Below are 23,855 nucleotides of genomic sequence, written 5' to 3' on the forward strand. Positions count from 1 at the left end.
GCACACCTGTGTGTGAGAGAGACTTCAGGCGGGGGTGAAGGCTGTGTAATAGACAGATGAAGGTGCACTTTTCTCCTGCAGTTTTTGCATTGCTCCAGGTTGATGATTTTTCTGTGCTTATTTACCAGTTTGCAGCGTAAGTCTACTGGTTCCTACAGATAACTTATGGAATATTTAATAGTTGATAAAATTATTGTCTGAAGCTCTAAGAATGGTGTTTCAGTACCACTGGCTACCTGGTTATTTTTTCCCACAATGAAGGAATGGATCTGTTCTTTCTAACCCTTGTGGATGTGGACATCATGGGATGTCCAGACAAGAAATAATTTGCAATTAACAAATTGTCTTCTCTTTTTACTGTAACCTCATAGGTGGAATATAAGTGGAACCGCAGGTGGTAATACAATGATTCAATAAATCCAGCTTTACAGCTCATTAAGTTATAAGTCACAGAAAGCAATGCTTTTATTCAGTGCAAACTGATGCTGATGATCAAAATTTCTTCAATTTTGATGGGTTAATTTGTATTGATCAGTCCTTGTAGAGGTTCAGGCATCATCTGTCCTTCCTCAGTTGGCATGAGGCTAGCACAAAATCAATCTCATGTGCTTTGGGTATTGCAATAGAAAAGTAATTATTTGCCTATCCTTCATCTGAACCAAATTTGTACTGGATGATGCGGTAGCACATGGTCTCAATATTAATGATGGCCAAAATAATGATGGGTCAAAGTAGCAGAGAGGCATCATTCTGCTCTTCATTAGTTGCAAATATCAATTTTTAAAATCTTTTCAATAACTTTTTCTTTAAAATAATGGGGCGGGGAGGGGAGTGAAGAACAATGATGTGATTAGAAGAAGAAGAACGATGTGATGTACAATAATGCACTAAATTATAAAATTTGCTCTCATGACTTTATCACTTTAAATATGTGTGGAATAATTAATCTTCTGCCTTCCCTGAAACAATAATGCACACAGATTTGCCTAATATCTTATCAAATAACATGATTCTTTACCACTTCCATTGAACTAACACCACTATGCTGATGAATTACATTCTTGGGTGCTTAATATCCATGTTTTTTAACAAATGTTATATTAGATAGATAAATTATATATGCCAACTGTCTTGCAAACAAGTTAACCTGAGTTCCAGACAGCAGTAAAGGCTCTCTTTGTCTGTCAATGTGATAAACTTTACCAGAACAGATTATTTTCTTCAGTTGTTTTAATTATGTCTCTTAAAACACAGTGAATATTGATTTGATTTTTTTTTTTTCAGTACAAGGAGAACAGCCAAACTTCATACAAAAGTTTGGACACAGAACTCTGCATGAAGGAGAAGATTTAATCCTCCATTGCACTATACATGGAAAGCCCAAACCGCATGTCTGCTGGACAAAGGATGGCATCCAAGTGGTATCTGGAGATATCAGTGTATGTTTTAATGTTCTTGAAACTTTTCTTGGGAGAAAGGTAATTTATATTGCTTTGTAGTACTAATTATCCCCTATGTGTATTCTCTTGTTTTACAGATTGAGAAATTAGGAGATATCTATTACCTTTTAAAAAGAAATGTAGTCCTTGCTGATAGTGGGAAATATATCTGTGTTGCCAGCAATGAAATTGGAAAGGCACACTGTTCTGCTTTCGTGACAGTGATAGGTGACTCGTCCTGCCAGCTGCATGCTTTTTGGCACCCTCTTACCTTGTTACATGAGCAACTAACCCACATGTTTTGTTTCAGAGAAAAATAAACCCCCCAGCACTTCCAGTGTAACTCAGGCTAAACCAGAATGTGAAGATGGGTACTTTTCAGAAGAAGTGAATGTCACCACAGGGGAGCTAGTACAAGCCCAGGACACACCACGTGAGAGAGAAGAAAGGCCAGTGGTTAAAGGCACTCCAGTAAGGTAACCTGTGTCTTACTCCATGAGGCAACTTGTACTACTGCAACAAATGTAAGGGTCTTGATTTACAAAGCATCAAACACTCTTCCTAATCTATGAATATCAGGGCAATGTATGTAATGTGCATAATGTGTGACTCCCTTTTTCACTTAATTCTTCATCAAAATATATGAGTAATACATTAGAAAATTTAGCCTATGCAAGGTATTTATGTTTAGTGAAATATTTTTTTTGAAATCTAGTCATCTTAATCTAGAAATTAATGTAAGATTGAAGATCTTAAAACACAAAGTATTACAGAAGTTCAAATTGATGGAGCTACGTGAAGTTTCATGAACAGAATATATAAGCAAGGTTTTCTACTAGGCAAGCCTTATTCTGAAGCATAAGTAGCAAGCCTAATAAGACAGGAAGTGTCGTTTTTCATTAATTGATTAAAAATAATGCTTCCCATTGGGCAATTTCAGATTAAATAAATGAGATACATGAAGTCTCTAATTCCTGTGACTTTCAGCACAGGAGGAAATCTCACATCATGAATTTAGACTCTGATAAAAAAGAAAGAGCATTTTTGTCTTTAAATTTCTGAGGTTTGTCTCTCTAGATGTAGCACAACTTATGAACATAAAGGAAAGTTTTTGCATGTGTTGATTCAAAAGGTTTTTCCTTTTCCTTGTGAGCTGCCTGCACATTTTGCTTCATGGCCAGCTATTGAAGCATTGATCCTACATATTTTGTTCAGGGCTTTTTTCCCTGTTGCTGTGCTATGGCAAGTATTCCTAAGTAAAAAATGACATGCAAGATCATCATAATTTTACATAAGTCACATAGAGAATTCAGTATGATTAAAACATGTAGACTGTATGGAAAGGTTAGATTTATCCTAATTTTTTCTCTTATCTTCTGTTGTTTATAGCTAGTGTCTTTTGGTTGGTAAGATGAGATTTTGAATATATTATGTTCTCTCTGTAATCATTGTTTTTTGATCTCTAAATCTTTTATTTTCACAAAACCATGACGAAGTGCTGTGCCACCATTAAAAATATGGGCAATATTAACTGACCTTTTTCAAACAGGTTTAAAGAGAAACTCTGGTTCCAAGGAGTGCATCTTGAACTTGAGAGGCCATAAGAAATTAACTTCAGTTTGAGACATGATCCTATTCTTCCGCCTGATGCAGTGGAACAGAAGATGGACTGAACTGCAAGATGCCTGATTCCTGAGCATGTTTGTGTTGTTTGCGGTGTCCGTTAGTAGGTATTGGCCATGGGTGAGGAGCAGATGAATTTTGGGTGCTATCCAATATATATCTAGATTCAAATTTGTATTTTGTTTCTTTACGAATAAATCATTATTAAAATTCACCTGTGCACAGCATTTATTAGACTGTGATTTATGATTTCTTTTGGGTTTGCTCTGGATTGTTGGGCAAATCTAACAGAAGGTGATGATGGAGAAAAGAAACATTTTCCTTCAAAACTGCAGATCTCCTTGGTGATTTACTAGTACCCACTATTGTATTCTTCTACAAATTTCATCAGTGGTATTAATTCCATCAATAGGTCTTCCCAGTAGCTAATATAGAGAATTAGGATTAAAAACAAAATTATCTTATAACTACAAAATTCTTCAGTTTATTAAATAGAGTGTTAACTGTCATATTTCTAACACCTTTGAGACATCATTTTTTGGAGGTCAGCCACCAAAAGGAGTGGTTACTTATATTAGTAAACCTTGTCTAATGCTTGCTTAGCAGCAGGAATGTCTTCAGGGAAGAGAAAGTCTCTGAGTCAGCATAATGGAGAAGTCTTCCGCTGCAATGCTTCTGCTTTCAGGACTAGATTAGTGAGACAATGCAGCCCATTTCCAGTTGGTGCCTGCCATTGCACTTCAAGGGAGAGGACTGTGAAGTGATATTAGTGCTAGCTTCAAGGCACATTTTTAGTCTAGCCAAGGACTCTTCAATTATAAAATTCCTTAAATGTCTATTCAAGGTATTAAAACAGCTCTGAACTGGAATTCAATCTTTTGGATTGTAGGCTAGTCATTAGCATGACAAAGCATTAGCTTTGTCTCCATCTCTTGCATTCAGAGTTTAGGTGTGTTTTCCAATTTATTGCAAAGGTTCTTGAAGAGAAAGACAAGGATTTTTGTAGCGTCATCCACCTGCAGCATTGAAAAAGGTAGTCCAGGAAAAGCTCCATTTTGCATGGCTGTTTGGCTGCCACAGCAGTAAACAAAACAGTTGCCCTTGCAAATAACAGTTCTTGAGTTTGATCCATCTGATTCAGATTTTCAAAGTCTTACCTTCGAAAATTTTGTGAAATGATTCACACTTCTCAGATTTCCGCTTCAGTGAAGCAGCAGTCTTGCTTCTTCTTGGCCAACACCACAGACACACACAGATTCCACATGTACTGTGCAATTCTGTGTTGTCCAACATTCTGTCATTCTGTACATGCATATTGATTAGACCTGCTCTGGTCTTGCATACCACTGCAATGCACTCACACTTCTCACTGGGAGCAGATAGGGATTTAAGCAGTGCAGCATTTTTGTGCTTCATCCAAGTAGATGTCATCTGTGCAAAATTGGCACTGAAATAACATATTTAAGAATTGCTTAAATCATAATATTAAAAGATAAGATATTTTTCTCCGTCAAGATGCAGTTTGGATAGCAGAAACTTAAATTTATCTCCAAGTTAAAGTACAGGCAGAGAGAGGAAATGAGCTGGAAAAAAATATCATGTACATGTCTTCACCTGATCACATAAATAACTTGTTTGACGTTATGGAAAAGTCAGTGGCATCCTGCCCGCAGAAGAGTCACAAGGCTATGTATATGTGCACATAAATATAGTAGCTGCAGACTGAGGTACTTGCTCTGCATATTTACTCTGTATCTCTCACAGATTTTCCCAAAATGGAATGAAGACAAGTTTCAAACATCTTATTCATCCTATGCAATTACCTTTCCCAACTAAGCCCCTCGTTATGTGTTATTTAAATTTTGAGATGTCATTGAAAATACTGTGTTTCTAACTGTACTCACATTCAGAGGACTGAAAAAGTACATATCAGATATCCATCCCCTTCTTCCCCCCAAATTATAAACCCCCTAAAATTAATGTTCTTTACTGAGCTCAAACTTTTTAGTATGGCATATATGATTTTCTATTTAGAAATTCATTCTGTAAAAATTAAAGTGTAGAATTCAATGCTTGCTGATCTTGGATGCTCATCAAACTTAAATATTGGGTTCTTCTTGCTTTTCCTCGATTGTTTGACTAGGAGAAAAAATTTAATATTTAAGAGTTTGCCCTCTTGATTCACAAAACATAACTCAGAAAAAGAAGTTTCAATGTTTCTTTAAATAATACATGGGGCAAATCAGAAATCTGTGTATCTGTTCTTACTTATGGTTTTCTTACAAAATAGTAGAAAGTGGTGTTTATAAATAAATAAAGATCTATCAACTTTCTTTGGCCAATGAGTAACACAGCTATTGCTTCAAGTGTTCCCAGAGAATGGATCCATTGTGAAAAATGGTAAGTGTGCTTGTTTCTTCTCATTTTACAAATCATAGATGTCTACAGATTTGTTAAAAGGTTTCCAAAATTGATGAAATATTTATCTATTAAATGCTGAGGACTGTCTCAATGTTAGATAGAACTTGTTCCCAGTACAATGAGATTAATTACTATTTTGTGGAAGGAAATAGAACACTTAATCAGTATGTTCCTTACTCTGGGTGCAGGCTTTGGTAGTAGGACCTGCCCTCTAAAGTGAAGTGCTGAGAGGGCAAATGTTTCTCTTTCTTCCTTGTTCCATGCATGTAAATGTATGAGGATAATGCATAAAGAAATAATACACAAGGAAATCTTGTCAAAAGTGACATCTGTAAATCTCCTTAGGTATTTCATAGGAGATCATATAAGTGACTCCTATCAACATGAAGTTAGTGAATAGGAACCCTGATAATGTACAGTTCCCAGTAAGTTCTTCCCATATGAAACAGATAAAGTAATTTCAAAACTCACTTCATGCCTTAATTTTGTTTTCTACTTTGGAAGCAACTGGAAGTGCCCACTTCAGAAACAATTTTTGCAAGCAGGTTTTAGTTGCATTGAAAAGGTTGAGGTATCTTGCATATTCAATTACAGTGGCTCAGATAAGCCCCTGAAAAGGCAGCAGCCTTTCAAAAGCCAGATGCAGCACAAAAACATGGATATTCTTGTGCATACAATTCAATTAATAGCCTGTGTTTAAGGTTCTAAAGTTTTTGTGGCAAAGTACTGCTTGTAGTATTAGCAGGGAAAGAGAAGTTGATAAGGGTGGTGGAAATGTGGTTTGATTTTAAGTCAAGGATTTAGTTGTTTAACAGTTTAGAATTTTTTAGTTATTTTTAAGCTTAAAGAAAGTGGGTGGTAGAAGGGAAAGTAATTTTTTTATAAACTATACTTGGAAAACTGGAAATTAAACAAGAATATAATATATAAATATACTTGGAATTCTGTTTTGTTGGTTCTATAAGAACATAGGACAGCATTTTTTCAGTGAGAAGTTTTATGTGAAGTTCTATTTCATGACTTTCTTGGTTCACATAGCTGATTGGAGGAGTGAGTAAAATGAAAATAGTAATTGAAATTAGATATAATAGTTATTGTATAGGAAGGAACAGAAGTGAGAAGTAAGGGAGGCAGCAAAAATGGAAGGAGAGAAGGGAATGGGAAAGGTACTTGATTTTTTTTACACAATTTGCAAATTGGCATTTGTAGATAGACTAAGGGACCAGGAAAGAAAGCAGGATTTATGTTACATTGGGTGTGCAGCTACTGCAGAGTACACTGGTAGTACAACACTAGCAGTGTTTGACAAATAATGAACAAAAGTAAAGATCATGAATTTTTTAAAAATTCACGATTCATTTTTTAAAAAAAATTAAAATTAGGAAATTCCTCTCAAAAAAGCACAGTAAAAATTTCCTTAAGTGGCACTTTGAAATTTTAAGTGTTCAAGAAAGAATTAATTTTGTCTTTAAACTCTGCCTAGAGTCTTCAGCTTCCAAGGCATCTTCATATGGGCCTTATTAAAGCAGCTCCATGGATCAAGTCATTAGGGCTATTATAATTAATCAAAGTGATTCACACAGAGATTGCAGGTGTCCACACCACAATATTTCACTGTGTTAAATATCACCTGCTACCCCTTAAATGTGTTGTGGCCTACAATCTACTACATGTACTAAACATTGACAATATGGAGTTATACTTCAAGCAGTAGCAGACTGAAGAAGATGTTGAAATTTTCATAACTATCCTCAACTTAAATGTCTTCCTGAGAAAAAAGTCTGCTTCATTATCCGGATCTGATTTTTGTCTGATGCTTGAGCGAAGAAATAATGTCATTTTTTACCAGCAGTGTCTTAGCTACACAATAAGACTGAAGTCATCCTTCTGATTTTCCTTGTGGGTATGCTATGTGATACAAAACATGTAGAAATCATGTGATATCAATGTGACAGAAAGCATCCAGGATAATTCATATTTCCTTGGAGGATGAGATAAATATTCCACTGTTTTGAAATTTTACTTCTGTATTTAAAGCAAAAAATTGAGAAAGTATAAACTTTTGTTGGAATGGAAACAGATGATTAGAAGTAATCATAAAAGTTTAAAAAAAGAAGGAACTTATTTTTTAAAATACAGCATATCTGTATTTGAATGCAGGAAATTTTTCCCTTGTAACTATTATCGTTACCAGTCATTGTTGACTTAATGGAAATAGAATATGAAAATATGGAAATGGAAAATGGAAATATGAAGTTCTGACCATCTCAAAATTTCTAAAGTGACAAGTTTTGTACTTCTGTCATTTCAAAATGATCATATGTTCATCAACTTTTAAATTGTTTGATTTAGGCATCATGATTAAGCAGGCTGCATTTTTTAAGTTTGCAAATACTAGCCTGTGTTTTTCTTTGTTTGAATTTTCACTATTTAAGTGTTTAACTACAGAGAAAAACAACTGTTTGCTAATTTAGCAGGCCTCTGTTTAGAAATAGACATTTTATACTCTTTACACTAGTTTCTTTAGATATTTTTAATACATTTTTTTAATACAAGCTAGCTTGAGCTCCCCCTCATTGCATAGAGTTGCATTTGGTGCCATACTAAGTCATGTACAGAGTGATTAGGCTCTCTGAAATCTATTTGCAACAAGAAATTAAAAATAAGCCATAGTACCCTGACTTTCAGCCACTGTGAGAGTACAGGTAGTACCAGTGTAGAGACTGTTCCTGTAGTGTGTGTTGCTGTTGGTACTGCTGCATGCCAAGAGTAGCCATGAAGTTGCCACCTTATGGGATGGATGAATTGACTTTCAGATCAAATTTCTGAAGTTATTTTATGAGATTGCAGCAATATGTATTTCCTTATTTCTTTCAGATCTGCAAACTATAACATTAGGACACCCTTGCAGGAACCACAGCAGTGACACCCTCTCTCTCTCCTTGGCATTTTCTGCCTCTCTTGCGGGAGGTTTCCTTCAGGTTGTTTTCAAACACACAGCAGAAAACTCCATAGCAGAAAACTCCAAACTGTGTTTACTTATCTGGGTATTCTTAGGGAGGTCCTTTTCCATGTGGAACTTGGTAACAGCAGACTGAAGTCTCGTTTTACCAAACCAGCTAAGCACATGCTTGATTTTAAGCAAGCAATTTTAAGTAGTCTTATGTGCCAGTTATGTGCTTGAAGAGTTTGCTAGATAGGCAGGAATAGAACCAGGCAGACGAGATGATGTGGTGAAACACCTCCCATTCCAGCCATAAACAAGAGTAGTCTCCTAACTCTGATGTCTGTTTGAGAAGCAGCCTCTCTAAAGGCACAATTAGCTGCATAGTGACAAAGCTGGGCTACGGAAGTTCACAAGCGAATATGCTGTTCCATTGCCCAAGGTCTGCACAAGGCCTACACAGGTCTAGAAAAAAGCTGTTAGACTTAAAATCTTCTTTCTTAACGGTGACAGAATTTGTCCATGTTGATTTACTTTAACAAAATTTGTGCTTCTGCACATTGTATGCTACTGTTTGTTATGCTTAACTGCTTGGAACAGAATCCAACAGAAAAATTGTGAAGGAAACAAAAACAACCCTAGAGAACAAAATCTATATATTAACAAAATTTTACAATTCAAAGTTAAGAGGGGAAAAATAATTTAAATTGTGTATTCTAATAGTGCAAGTGCAGCCACTTGTCTGATCTCAGCTTACTTATTTAGTCTGGTGATTGACATATGCATTTGGTGTGGCTTCTTGGATGTTTTATAATGAAAGAAAGTAAGGCTGATTCTCACTTGTCCATATGCCCTGTTAAAATGCTTTTTATTGCTTTCTTTGTCTTGTGATTATGAATTAGGAAATTTACAATGTAAACTGCACTTGGTAAACTAAATTGAATTATAAACCAAAAGCTTTGGAACAGCTGAGGTTTCCTCAGTGAATCCCTTTTGTGCCTCCAAAATTAGCATTGTCAATCAAAACCAACAGGTGGTGTATGGTTACAGAGAGTGAATCCCCTCTCCCAAGAAACTTTCTTTCAGGAAACCAATCAGAACAGGCACTGACATGATGAGGCAGACGTGTCAGCAGAGCTGGGGTATATAAAGCGAAACAACTATGTTAGCACTTCTGAGCAGTCGTGCATTCCCCGCCTCGCCTCGGGTGTAGGGATTGCAAAAAAACAAAACTACACTGTCAAGACTGTGTAGTTTTGTTTTTATGATTAGAGGCTCTTCAATTCTCATGCTGGGATTGTCTAAAAAAATCTTACTCTGGATAAGGACGTCGTTCAAGAAGATTTCGTTGGGCTTAGCCCACTCTTGCAGGCACTTTGAGAGATCAGGTTAGTAGCATGTTTCTGCTGGTGTAATAAGTGTTTTATCAGTCATTAATAATTCTGATACAATCTATTATTTATAAATTTTCTCACAGGGCGTTGTAGATTCCAGGGTATAGACATGAAACACTTAAATGCTCTGTCAAGGTTATAGCCTTAATTTCTGGAGTAAGCTTTGATAACTTTCAGCAAAAAGGTTTTTTTCCAGGGTATTTTATTGCTAAAGACCACATAATTACGATTTTAAAAGTGCATGGAAACATGTGCTTAACTTAAAACTCCTTTATGTTGGGAGTGTTCAAGGTTATGCTGCTGAGAGATAAACTGAGAAGCTCCAAGAATAGCTCTGATAAAATGCACATGGTATCAGTTAAGTGCTGATGACTTTTTAAGGAAAACAACTGCTAAGGTATCAGTTACACGGCAGCTCTGGAACACTTGTCTGCTGTCATTCATGGCTGCAAAGGTTATTTCTGGAACATGACATTTTAGATGCATACTTTCAATTCTAATTATACAAGAAGACTTATAAGATCAGATCTTCATCACCAGAATTTGCTTGGACAATGAAATATAGAAACTTTGTGGGATCTAAATGGAAATTATCCTTAATTAAATTATTTCTGATCTCTTCTGGAAACTACATATATATATATGAGCTTTCATAATGTTTAATTGTATTGTAAAGTTATTCCCATTTATTTTAGCTGAGCTTCAAAACATAGTCATAACTGAACCTGAAAATTCCAATTCAATATCCAGTTCTCCCCTTACGCTTGTATTGCATGTATGCATCAGGCCCTGATTTCTATGAAGGAACCCAAGTAATGAAGAATTTTCAGTCCTGTGAGAGGTAGAATAAATTTGACTCACAGTGAAAGAAATTTCACTTTCTCATTTTTAATTTAACCTTGGGACTGTCACAAAATCAGGCCCAAGAGCAAAAGTAAATGGAAGTAAATGTGAGTAAGTTTGTCTTCAAATATTGTGGGATTTTTCTGTTTGTTGATACCAGATATGCTCTGAGTGAATTTTTTAATATGAAAAAAATGTAACTTTAATGGATGTATGATAATATTAAGAAAATAATAGCTACCTTTTAAAAACTGCACAATTCAACATCAGTTAATAAATAGGTCATGCAAATATAAAATATCAACACACAGGCTTTTCTAGTGGCAGTGTGTTATTTCAAAGTAAGATCTTGTGGCATAGCAAGAGAAAGCAAACTTTCTTTCAGATTTCATATGGCTTTGCAGTTGTTCAAGCCATCAGTGTCAGTGGCTACTTTATATCCTAGCTCACATTTCAAAGATGGCTGTCTTTCCATACTCAAAATTCCGCTGAGATACTCTCTAAGAAATAGGAGAATTTTATCTGCATCTTTACTGCCAATATGGTTCTGTAAAGTGAAATTATTCAGTACTTACAGAGTGCTTTTAAAATAGTATTTTGATATTTTTGGCATTATTGCATTATTAATAATGCAAAATTTATTATTATTGCTATTTATTACTAGTAATTTATTAATAATGCATTATTGGCATTATTAAGTTAAATATATTGTGGATTTCCACATTTCTTTCAATTGCTTCTTAGTGACCTAGTTGTCTTGTCATTGCAGAATGCAAATATTTTGCACCAGCAAAATATTTTTAGAAATTATACAGGGTAATTTTTTCTTGTCATATAAACCAAGTTAGTAGACAAAGAGAGGCAGCCTGAATGACCTGTGGAAGGTCACACAATGAGTCAAGCAGAATTTTGTCTCCTGCTGCATACTTGCAGTGCCAAAGCACAGCTCCACTAAATATAATGGTTTCCCATCCAATTCAGCCAAACATGTTCCAAGAGTAATTTGCAATACAAATTTGTCAAAACCCACAATCTTTGCATTTCACCAGGTTGTTCTGATTTAAAACTGAAAAGAGTAAATTGTTCAGAGAATAGCTGCATATATTCTTAAAATCTTGCAAGTGTGTGGATACAATAACGTTTTCACCATTGATATCTAATTATGGGGTTATTTTGCTTGCAGAGTGCCTGTAAAGATGACGACGAAAGCACCAACCTTTACACAGCCGTTACAAAGTGTTGTGGCACTGGAGGGTAGTGCCGCAACCTTTGAGGCTCATATTAGTGGTAAGGCTTTGATTCATTCTTCCGAGATTTGTTATTGTTTAGCACTAATTTCTTTTCTAATGTTTATGCTAAGAAAAACCATGACATTCTTCATAGATCATAATCTGGTATGAATGGGTAAACATGAGTGCTGAAATGTGGATATATATCCATATCATACAGTGCTGAACAGCTCCTTTAAATGTATATGCATCAAAATGCATACTGTGCTAATAAGGGAACTTCATGTGGCTGCAGAAACAATAACCTCATTTGGATGATGACTGGGCAGAATTAGAAATCAGGGTGGAAAAAGGAGGATTTATGCTAGTTCTTCCAACACCTTTTGTTAAGTTTTACTCTAGTTAAGCTGTATTTCTGCTTCCCTTAAGTTTCTGCCCTTAAGTTTACTTAATTCCAGAGTTCTAGGAGGGGGATTAAAAGCACAAAATCTAGGCCCAACTGGCCACTGAAGAGGGCAGAAAACCCTCGTGTGCTGAAAAACAGATGTATATGGTGATCATGGCATCAGCACATGGCTGGATTAATATAAGTTGCCTGTGCAATTTAAAAATACCAAGCAATTTAAGGAATCCTTAATTTCTCTAGTCTACATACTATTCAAACACCCTATCTTGTGCAAAACTCCAAGCAAACCCCTGAGATAGCGTTACCAGAGACCCAACACCCTGTTCTAAGAGTGTCTCTGACCTCGGCAGTGACTAAGGAGAAATGACATGTGCTCCTGCTGGTGGAATTATATTGTCTTACAGGCATTAGCAATGTGATGATCCACATACCACAAAGCACTACTCAGATGCTCTGTGACAGGTGCAAATATATGATCTGTGCAACTATAAAGATCTCTGACATCTATGGTCCATGTATTTCATCCCTTGGTCCCTTTGCACGACACTGGCTCACACAAGGTGTTTGAACATGTGCTGCAGCCTCCATCCAAGACATTTTTTCATGCCATATTCTATTATTTGGCCCTTATTCTTCAATTAATTGCCCTGATTTTCTCTTCTTGCCTCTACAGTGTAAATTTTCTGTGAAAAATTTTTCTGCTTTTACAATACTCATTATTATTATTATGAATACCTAAAAATATCATCAGAAAAAGTTAGAAGGCTAGTATTATTATTCAATGTGTGATTTTGGCTAATTTCATTTGTATGATATTATGGAGCACTTGGGAGGGGGACTTGATTTCTTACCAAGTGAAGATACAGCAGTATTTCTAATAGCATATGCCATATTTGTATGATAGTCTCAAATATCTTGTGAGTCAACCTCTTGTTAGGTTTTTTCACATTGTGAGATTCTGGTATATCCTTCCTGCCCTAAAAACATCCTCCTGGTTTGAAAGATCTGACAGTGGCTTGCCATTTAGTTTTCTGCAGCATAAAAATCAGGAAAGCCTTTTACTATATCTAATTGCATAAATAAAGGACTACACAGCTTTATCTTGCTGTAATGTCTACCCTTTCTATCTGCAATGAATTACTGTGAGTTTTAAAATCAGAATTTTTCTCTATCTCTTATAACACTGGTCTATTATAAACAAGTCAAGTACTAACACACAGCTACAGTTCAAATGTGAAGAGCTCAGTTAATCTAAGAGTATCAAGAAGAGCTTAGCAACCACCTGAGATGTAATTTTGCTGTGTGTAAACTAGAACAAATGAACTGTGCTGCTGTATTAGAATGTGAATTAAGTGTCACATTATAAAGGGATGATATCAGATGAATATATCCAGCACGTAACAGAAAGCACAGAACACACAAACCCTGTTATTAAAAGCAGCAAATGCCAGACCAGCCAGGACACTGTCACAGGAGGAGTCCTACTGGGTCACCAGTGACTGAGTCATGAGACAAGAAAGTCAGAAGTGTTGCTGGCATTAGAACTGTGCCAAGCTCATGTCTCCACAGTACTGATCAAGTTCTAATTTTTTCATAAAGAATTAACCTGTGCACTTACCTTTCTTGAACTGGTATTTTCAGGTATTACCCAGTACAAGACAGCCTTTTCATAGTGCTTGTTTTTGAAAGCAGCACACAGATCATACACAAGTTGGCAGTACCTTTCACATCATTGTCAGGAGAATCTTATTGAATTCAATTACTTAAGTGGTGAATTTGAGGCACTACAGGTTGATTTTCTTCTTTTTGGTATTAAAGTTCAAAAAACTTCAAGGACAGTTTTAAAATGAAAAAGTATTTTCCTAATCATTAACAGTCAAATCATAGTGTATTGGGACATGTAGAAGTAAAACCCTACTCCATATAGACTGGGCACATGTATCTATAATCTGAGTTGGATCTTACCTAGCTCTGTGACCTGGGACTAGCAGAGTGCTAGTAAATTTGTGGAGTTGAGTTTTAAATATAAACTTGGGCTCAGATTTCTAAAATGGCTTCTAGCTTTGGATGCCTTGTACATAGCAGTTTGAGACATCAAAATAGACTCCATTTTAAAAGTGCAGGCCTTTATCAACCTACCACAGGAACACCCATTTTTGCTAATCATCATATAATATCACCACAAAAGTTCAAATAGAACTTTTGACAATGTTTCAAGAAATTCATTACTGAGGACATGTTTTGGGGGATTACCTAGCTTAAAATATTTTTAAACTAATTTTCAAAAATATTGAAGACACATAGTTCTGAATGAAGTCACTGAGGTCCGCTGCATACTCTAAGTTTATGATGAAAATGCCCAAGTTGCCCTACACCAACAGCGCAAAACTGAATTATACCATCCCATCAGGACTGCTTGATAACTTCATTTGTGAAATCGACAATGCTTAAATGCACTTTTACTCTTTTGAATTCTAATCCTCCCTAAAACTGTCCACATTTTCTTTCTCTGTGTGTGTGTGTTCATTTTACATTTCTCTAAATATCAGTGCTTTACTGTGAATAAGATTTTAAACTTTCCTAACCAAGTCTTATGGGACTGCAGTGAACCAGTGAAAGCCTCAATCTACGTCTCAGCTTCTCTTTCACTTTAGTCTCACACAGTCATTTTCCTTGCACATCAAATTCCTTAATAATTTATTCGGTTTATAGGAAGGATACTCTAAAAAGGAAGCAGAATTCTGTGCACCTGGGGTTTTCCAAACCACAGACATTAGAACTGGGAAAATAAATTCAAGTCTCAGATCTCATTCCTTAGCCCCCATGCAGTGCAACTGGTGATGTGGGTTGAGTGGAGATAAACATAAAGTGAATTTGGGAGGATTTTAATTTTGAAGAAATTATGTTCTAGAACTACAAAAAAGACTTTGAGCTGGAACCATCTGCTCAAATTACCTGTTCTCCTTATGTGTGTGGTTAATATAAGAATTTTACTTGTTCAACAGATGGATTTAAGTTACTCAATAAATTTGGCTGAATAGAACATTGAGAAGAGAATTTCCACAGGCAATCTAAAATCACCATTTAAAATGAAAAATCAGCTGTTGTTAAAATTGAAATTTTTCTGACCCCAAGACTCTTGTTCATGACCCTGACAAAAAAGAATATTTGAACAACAGTTGATTCCAGGTGACTGCTGTTGATAAAACTCAAAAAATTGCAGAAAAATAAATTAAAACCCCCAAAACTTTGCTAGCATTTGATTTTAATGTCTACAGCAGTCACTTTTTCTATCGCTTCATTTTCTAAAGCCATAGTAGTTTTAGAGCATATGCTTTATTTGGTTGGAAGTACTGATCTTTACATTATCTCCAGACTATTGGACTGCATATATATACTAGCAATAATCAATCCTACTTAGATACTAGCAAATACATTTTAAAAATACCCCAGATGAATTAATTCATCCTCCTCATGAATTTGATTAACTTCTCTTTCTTAATAAGATTGCTAAACACTACCATTTTCTCATTATTCAAGTGATCTACTAAACATAGGAGCCAGTGCAGCTGCCCTATTGCTCTGTGCATTTTAGAGACCTTTCTAAAACCAAATTCCTTTGCCGCTGTGTCTCTGGACATATATCAGTGCCTATGGCATTATGCTCCACCGCAACTATGTATACATGGTAATCTTTTATGTCTGGCATTTCATAACGTCTTGATCTCCATTTGTCTTCCTTTTTCTGTAGGTTTCCCAGTTCCTGAGGTGAACTGGTTTCGGGATGGCCAGGTTCTCTCTGCTGCAACTCTGCCCGGTGTGCAGATCTCGTTTAGTGATGGCCGCGCTAGACTGGTGATCCCCACCGTGACTGAAGCCAACAGCGGGAGATACACTGTGCAAGCCACCAATGGATCTGGGCAAGCGACTAGTACTGCTGAGCTGCTGGTCACAGGTACTCAGCAGCTACAGAAAAGCACCTCTCTCTGCCTGCTAGCAGTCTGGGGGAGATTTGAAATAGTTCAGATTTCAAGTACATGATCAGCAAAAAATAGCAAAGCACATTCCTTTTCCTAAAGCAGTCTAGAACTCAGCATGCGTTCTCACGAGTAATGTCTAACAGCGTCCTTTACATTTTAACTGTATAAAGTTTCATCTTGTTCTCACAAACTCTTATTCATGATTACAAGCTTCTGGCTCAGCCCTTATACATATAGCTCCTTATGGTCTGTCATGCTGGCTACATTGAAATTGCCCATAAAAGAAAGGATGAAGTTCTGCAGGATGGAGCCATTAATGATATCTAATGGTATCAATGATATTTAACAGAACAAGTCACATAAAGGTCCATACCAAAAGACTGTGCTTAATGCCTGTGGTTACAAGCAATATATCTGTAATTCTAGAAACGTTTGCAATCATAGGTGTAATAAAAAAAAATATTTTGAATGTTTCAGAAGGTACTATCATCTGTCAGTAGCATGTGAAGAAGAAATAGACTTCATGCACTTCTAGTAATGAAAGTATCTAGTACTTGCCATTTTTTTAACAGACACTATTGTTTTTCTATTTACTTCTTCAATAAAATGCAGCTGCAACAGCACCACCAAACTTCTCACAACGACTACAGAGCATGACTGCAAGACAAGGAAGTCAAGTTCGACTTGACGTGAGAGTGACTGGAATCCCTACACCTGTGGTGAAGTTCTATCGGGATGGAGTAGAAATTAAAAGTTCCCCCGATTTTAAAATTTTACAAGAAGGAGACCTTTACAGCTTAATAATTGCAGAAGCATATCCTGAAGACTCCGGCACCTATTCTGTAAATGCCACAAATAGTGTGGGACGTGCTACTTCAACAGCTGAATTGCTAATTCAAGGTAACAGAGCTGAAGCTGCCGGCCATGAAAATCAGAACATTAATGGTAATGGTGCAATATGCACCACTTTATATCAGTTATATCAACAAGTTAATTTCTCATTTCTTTCTCAAGAGTTATTAACTTGCTGTAAAAAAAAAAGCAGTGTCTTTGATGAAATTTGCCAAAAATTTTTGTCTGAGATTTGAAAAGACCTTTTCTCCAGATTGGGTCTTCTTTAAGCAGAGGATATAGTTGATGGAAAAAGTGTGTGATACCTTGAGTTCTCATTTTGGTCTGTAAATCTCTCAAAGTTTTACTTTGAGAGAGTTTCACTTTGATAGAATAGTTTCACTTTGATAGAATAGATAGATTAGACTGCATAGCTATACCTAGTCTTGTGAAGGAGGCTGGCAAGATGAGGACAGTTCTTAGAGAATTGTGGCAGGAAAACATGCTACCCAGAGCAGTCTTGCTTGGATTTCACCTCAGTCAGGCTTAGAGACTCTGTAGTCATTTAAGATCCAGGACTGATATGAAGAATCTGCAGTGAATGTATTTTGTTTTGCTTTGAGGTTTTTTTCTAATGACTTAGTAATGCAGTAATATTGTTTCAACTGTTTTCACAACTATCTGTCTGTAGATATTGAAGGCAAAACAGATGGTTGTTAAATTATTTTTCTGTTGTATATGTAAATTTTTATATAATTGGAGTTGACAATTTATTTATTGCTCTGTTTATTGATTGTTAACATATGCAATTCTTCTGACCACGTTTTCTTTCCAAAGGCGAGGAAGAAGCCGTTCCTGCTAAAAAGACAAAGACAATTGTATCGACTGCTCAGATTTCCCAAACAAGACAAGCCAGAATTGAAAAGGTATAATTTTTGAAAACAAAGTAGGTATGGCTAAAATGTGGAGGATTACTTCTACAGTCCCTCACCCTAGTTTTCCTTTTCTTGTTTTTCATTGTAGAAGACTGAAGCCCACTTTGATGCCAGATCACTTACAAGTGTTGAAATGATGATAGAAGGTGCAACCACCCAACAGCTCCCACACAAGGCACCTCCACGAATGCCTCCTAGACCTGCATCCAAATCACCAACCCCGACAACTGCTGCAAAAGCACAAATGGCACGACAGCAGTCACCATCGCCCGTTAGACAATCACCATCACCTGTAAGACATGTCAGAGCGCCAACACCTTCACCAGTAAGGTAAAATTACTGTTCTTTTGGGCAATATTGCTTTTGGAATAACTTTTACATATAGAAGTAAAGCTGTAGAATGAGAGCACAGCATGAAATGAAAGAATGCACTGACTTATTAATGACTGTTTTTTTCTTAAGGTGAGCTGTAATGTGCTATATTTGCCACTGCTATAGAAGTGTGGGTCCCCTATGTAGACTTCTATCCCCTATTGTAGAAAATCCCTTTGATTGCTCCACATAGAGCCAAAGTATCACTCAGAGCTCAATTTCATGATGAAACAGAAAAAAACTAGTAGAACAGTTGGCTCTTGATTATTTTAGATGAACAGAGAAAAGAGCAATGACACTGATGAGTGGCAAACAGAATGAAAGGATATGTAAAAAAAACCCTGAGCTCGTGTTCCATGTATGTGCTGGTAATAACTACAGAAATAATATTTTGAAGGTAGGCAAGCTAAATGTGATTATGGAAAAATGAAGTTTATCTCTGCTGTGTAGAAGGTCTAGAGAGGGAAAGTGAGTGATTTGAAGAGCAAGGCTCATGGTCTGGGAGACCCCATGAGATCTGTGCTGAGGGGCAGGTAAAGTGAAGCGTGGTTTGAAAGTCCTACAGTTTCAGTATCCTGAAGTACCAGCATCATGGAAGGAATGTCTCCAAGCTGAATGCTCAGAAGAGCCCCATTTAAATTGCCAGATCTGGGTGTGCTGGTGAATTTTACCCCACCGATAATGACTTGCAAGGACAGGAATAAATGGATTGATAGCAACTAGCAGTAACTAACAAACTGCATAAATGAAAAAGGAATTCAATAGCGACATCTAGAGCACATACAGAACTAGAAATTTGCCCTCCCTTGCTAGTCTGACCCCTTTTAGACATACAACACGTTAGAAAAAACTAAATCTAAAAATTAACATGATGCTGCTGCCCCCTACTGCTGCTATTTGCTAACGTTCTCTGGGAAATACAGCACAAAAAATTCCACTGAAAGAAATTCTAAGTTAGAAAGCCTGTTTAAAAATTTTGAAAAATGTTTTAAAACTGTCTGCTAGGATTAGGGCTAAATTTTTGGAACATCAAAATTTAGAAACTAGCACTTTCCAAGTGCATATAAATTACTGTGTCTGAGATCTGTAGATGTAAGTGCAGGGAAAAATATTCAGCACTGATAAGAAATTTGCCTGGATTATGGGTACATACATGGGTGACACATGAAAATAAGATGTAGTACAGAAGTACATCCATTTGTTTTTCTAGGTGGTTGCCACATGACATTTTTCTCAAGATCGGTTACCATTATGATTTTGTCTCTCTACAGAGACTGAACCATGACTGTATTATGTAGTATTTACAGCCTGTGAGCCTTTGTATTATTCCTATTAGAAGAATTAGAATAGAGCAAATGCAAAATAATTTTTATATCTCAAATATATTTGGTTGACTGAAATTTCTTTTGCCACTTGTTCTTGTTTCTTTTTGGAAACTAAGCTACTACAAAGACATGTTAAAGTTATGAGAATGGCAACAGTTAGGCATAATGTTATAAAAATAAGTTAGTGTAATTTACAAGTAGAACCTCTCAAAAACCCTTCTTAAAATGAAACTACACATTACTGGAGATACCCTACATGGGGAGTGAGTTCAAGTTCAGGCTGAAGTTGTTTATGCAGTTATCATTCTGTGGCAGTGGATTAATGATATTGATACTGTATTTTTTAATAGGTCAGTTTCTCCTGCTGGGAGAATCTCCACCTCACCTATTAGACCAGTGAAATCTCCATCTCCAATTCGTAAACCACATGTAGTGACAACAGCTGGGGCTGATGTCCTTCCTCCTTGGAAGCAGGAAGGATATGCTGGAACCATGGAAGCCCAGATGAAGGAAACAAGAGTATCCACAAGCACTACCCAAGTCACTGAGGAAAGATGGGAAGGGAGATACGGGGTCCAAGAACAAGTCACTGTTACTGGCACTGCTGCTGGCGAGGTGGCCGCTGGTGCTAGAGAGGTAAAGTCTCTTTCTGGAGAAAATACTGGGTTTGGTTTGTGCGGGGTCTCACCACTGCTGGATAGATCTGCTAAAAGGAATCTGAGAGGCTATGTGTAAAACCTTGTGTGCATCTGCTATTGGGAGAGTTCTGCTGCAGATGTGGAAATGCTTCTTTGCAATATTCTGTCTCTGTGCTGGTTTTGTGCTTATTCTGAATGTATGCAAAATATGAAAAAATGTCTTTTGATGTGACTAATATAGGTGAGAAAGGACAGTGAAAAAACAGCAGCTATTGCTACAGTTGTTGCTGCTGTGGATCAAGCCATGGTGAGAGAACCAGCTCCAGGTGTTGCAGAGCAAACTGCTAAAAGGACAGCAATGACTGCAGTCCACGTGCAGCCTGTTCGTGAGCAGGTAGAAATAGAGCACAGGCATTCTATGGTTTCCCTTTATCCCTTCATCCAACATGCAAACAAGGCATGATTCACTGTGAGGAATTAACGAGGCGTTACCCAGTGCACTGCAAAAGCATGCATACTCATCTAAAGCACCTAGACTGTAAAGGAATGCTCAGGTTCATTTACACCGTTTCATTCCATCATAACAGGATTGAACTAATTACTCTTTTTAAGTTGCTTTCTCTGAAAGTGATCCTCTATTCTCTCTTCTCCTTTATTCTCTAACATTATTCTTAGAATGATGACTTTTTTCTCTAATATCTCATTTATAATTTCCCCACTAGAAATAACATAATTCTCCCTTAGTATTTTTCCTTTACTTGAATTCCTCTCTTATTTTTCTTTCTCTTCTTATTTTGATGATCAATTTTTAAAAATGAATTCTAATTTTTTGTTTGTTGCTACAAAAATCAGATGAAAAAGGAGGCAATGGTAGTAGTTACCAGTGATAAAACCACAAAACAAACAGTGATATCGAGAACTAGAGAAGGAATTGTAACTTCACAAGAACAAAGACACATCTCTCCTGAAAAGGTGAATACGGATTGTACCTGAGATTTTTTTTATGCCCTACCTTGTTCAAAAATCTGATATCTCATACAAAAGACAAGCCTATGAAGAAGAAAAATGAGATATTGTTATTATTTGTCCCTTTTATATATGTTCACTCTTCCAGCTTACAGTGCTATCTTTTTCCTGTCTCTTCTCTTTGTCATTACTCTCTTTCGCTTTTTATTTCACTTCCATTATTTATACCTAAGAATGTGATTGATGAAGTTGCAATGACTAAGACAACCTTTCTTTTCTCAAGCATTCTTGATAATTTAAAGAATTGACATGTAGAAACCAGCTCTTAAATTTTGTTGGGGGCTGGGTGTGTCTGTGGGTGGTTGTTCTGATATTGTCTCTAAGCTTGCCGTTTGTAGCCTGCTTTGTCTGTTAGCAGCACAGGGGGTCAGAAAAAATGGAGGAAAAACTCATTCTGCATTGAAATCAGTTTTGCAAATACAAATGACTGATTTGAGTTCAGATTATTTTAACATGTATTTTATCAGAAAAATGTGATTTAATGGAAGATGAGCTTTTATAGCCAATGTTTTATTTGCATTATAGTAGAAATGCATGAGGAAGAAAGTGTAACCTCTCTTTAAAGCACTGAGAAACAGAAATCCACCTGGGTATTAATCTGAACTTAGCATTTGAATGCTAAGTCAAATTCTTGTCAAATGAAAGTTTCATAAAGCTTATTTTTAGTATCCTACACTTTCTCAAAGTGATTCTAATGCAGGACAGTTTTTCTCTGAGCCAATTTTTTTATTACTGTTTTCAATAGTAAATCAAGCATTTGTGCAATGTTTTATTATTTTTATGTTCAATGTTTTGTACAAAGTCCATTTATGTTTTTATTGTTGTTTCCAGGCTAGATGATTTCAAAATACAGAATTTGACATCTTTACTCCCTTTAATTTCTATGCTCTTTTCCAAATATATTGAAATTCACATACCTTATATTTTAAAATAAAAATAAATGTTCCTTATTTGTAAATGTCCAGGTGAGAAAAGAAGCAGAGAAAACTCCAGTACCGACAGTAATAATTGCCACAGACAAAGCCAAAGAACAAGAAAGAATAACAAGAGCTACGGAAGAAATATCTACCAGACATGAACAAGTGCACATTGCTCATGAACAGGTAAATAAATTTACAATCTTTAGTTCAATATACTCTGTTTAATAACTTTCCTGTCCTTCTTTACAAAGAGAAGATTACTACACAAAAACTTTGTGAAACAAGGTATTCCAGACCACAGTCTCTGCAGGTCCAGTGCTACTGGCCTCAAAGAGCTCTGTCTGCAGAGGAGTGAGCTGCCCTTCTTACAGATCCTTCCAGCATTAGGGCTTTTATTGCCACAGTACACAGAATTTCATCTGATTCTTAATGACAAATTTATCTCTGAAAGTAGGTTTCTGAATATAAATTTTAAAGGTTATTTTTCATGGTATGATAGGTAGTGTGGAGCTTGATTTAATGAAGTTAATATTTGTGTGAAGATGGAATACATCTGTTAGACCATAGTGTGGAACCACTCAACTGATGGGGTTAGCTATTAAGTCAATAATACGAATTTCTATGCAAACAGTTTCTACAAAGCGTAATGATATATTACAAACTAGGAAGTACAAAGTTTCTTCTCTCATTCAAATAAAAATCAATGGAATATATAATTACTTTGCATGAACTTCTCTCAGCATATCAGACGCGCTACAACTTGAGTACAAAGGTATTACTCCAATTCTGAAGTAATGTTTCTATCTTCTTGATATACATTTAGAAACATTATCCTGCTATCCAAAAAAGTTGTGTAATCATGACAACAGGCATAATCAATTACTATTATTTTTCTTTACCATAAAAAATAGATAAGAAGGGAAGAAATGAAACCTTCAGTACCTAAGGTAGTAATTACTACTGATAAACCTAAAGCACCGGTCATAATATCGAAAAGTAAAGAAAGAGTTGCCACCAAACAAGAACAAGTGAGCATAACACGTGAAAAGGTGAATAGCACTGTTTTAGCAATACTTGGTTTTATCCTTTCTTCTTTGCAAACTTCCTGTTTTCCTGAAAAAATACTAACTGTACATTTCCAGCTCATTTTTTCTAAGATTATTCCACTTACAAACTTTTAGACCTACTGCTAATTAGACTAAATTATTTCATCTTGATCTTTCTCTCTTGTTTTCATTAATAGGACGCTCATAATTATCTTCTGACTGATGTTTGAAGTGGACTGACTGACTCTTGAAATGCATTTTAACTTTTTTTAAAAATAATTACTTTTATTTAAATAGGTGCGAGGGTATAACAATACTTATCACTATAATACAGAGATGTGTGCAGTGCACAAGGATCTAACCCTTCAATTCTCCTTCGTCTTCCCATTTCAAAATGTTTTCTCATTGTTCAAATATCTTTCAAGACTGAATGTAACTGAAACTTTTATTTCTGCTATAAAAACTAGATTTAAAAGGAAGCTG

The 23,855-nt window shown here is 36.0% G+C and overlaps 1 protein-coding gene across 24 annotated transcripts in view; it reads left to right on the forward strand.

Annotated features, from left to right (window-relative positions):
* The first annotated feature begins 9,603 nt into the window (after positions 1–9,603).
* Positions 9,604–23,855, forward strand: part of TTN (titin) — a 238,116-nt gene continuing 223,864 nt past the window's right edge. For 22 of the 24 annotated variants that reach the window (XM_030952694.1, XM_030952707.1, XM_030952698.1 and 19 more), the window contains exons 1-11: positions 9,604–9,815; positions 11,848–11,951; positions 16,051–16,254; positions 16,892–17,179; positions 17,948–18,036; positions 18,134–18,375; positions 20,093–20,378; positions 20,622–20,774; positions 21,233–21,352; positions 22,372–22,509; positions 23,238–23,375. In XM_030952694.1, coding sequence (XP_030808554.1) covers positions 11,861–11,951; positions 16,051–16,254; positions 16,892–17,179; positions 17,948–18,036; positions 18,134–18,375; positions 20,093–20,378; positions 20,622–20,774; positions 21,233–21,352; positions 22,372–22,509; positions 23,238–23,375 — 1,749 coding nt within the window. In that variant the 5' untranslated portion in view covers positions 9,604–9,815; positions 11,848–11,860. The remainder of the gene's footprint in view (positions 9,816–11,847; positions 11,952–16,050; positions 16,255–16,891; positions 17,180–17,947; positions 18,037–18,133; positions 18,376–20,092; positions 20,379–20,621; positions 20,775–21,232; positions 21,353–22,371; positions 22,510–23,237; positions 23,376–23,855) is intronic. The other 2 variants (XM_030952704.1, XM_030952711.1) reach the window with 1 other exon arrangement.

Source organism: Camarhynchus parvulus, chromosome 7 (assembly GCF_901933205.1).
Source record: "Camarhynchus parvulus chromosome 7, STF_HiC, whole genome shotgun sequence".
Taxonomy (NCBI): Eukaryota; Metazoa; Chordata; class Aves; order Passeriformes; family Thraupidae; genus Camarhynchus; species Camarhynchus parvulus.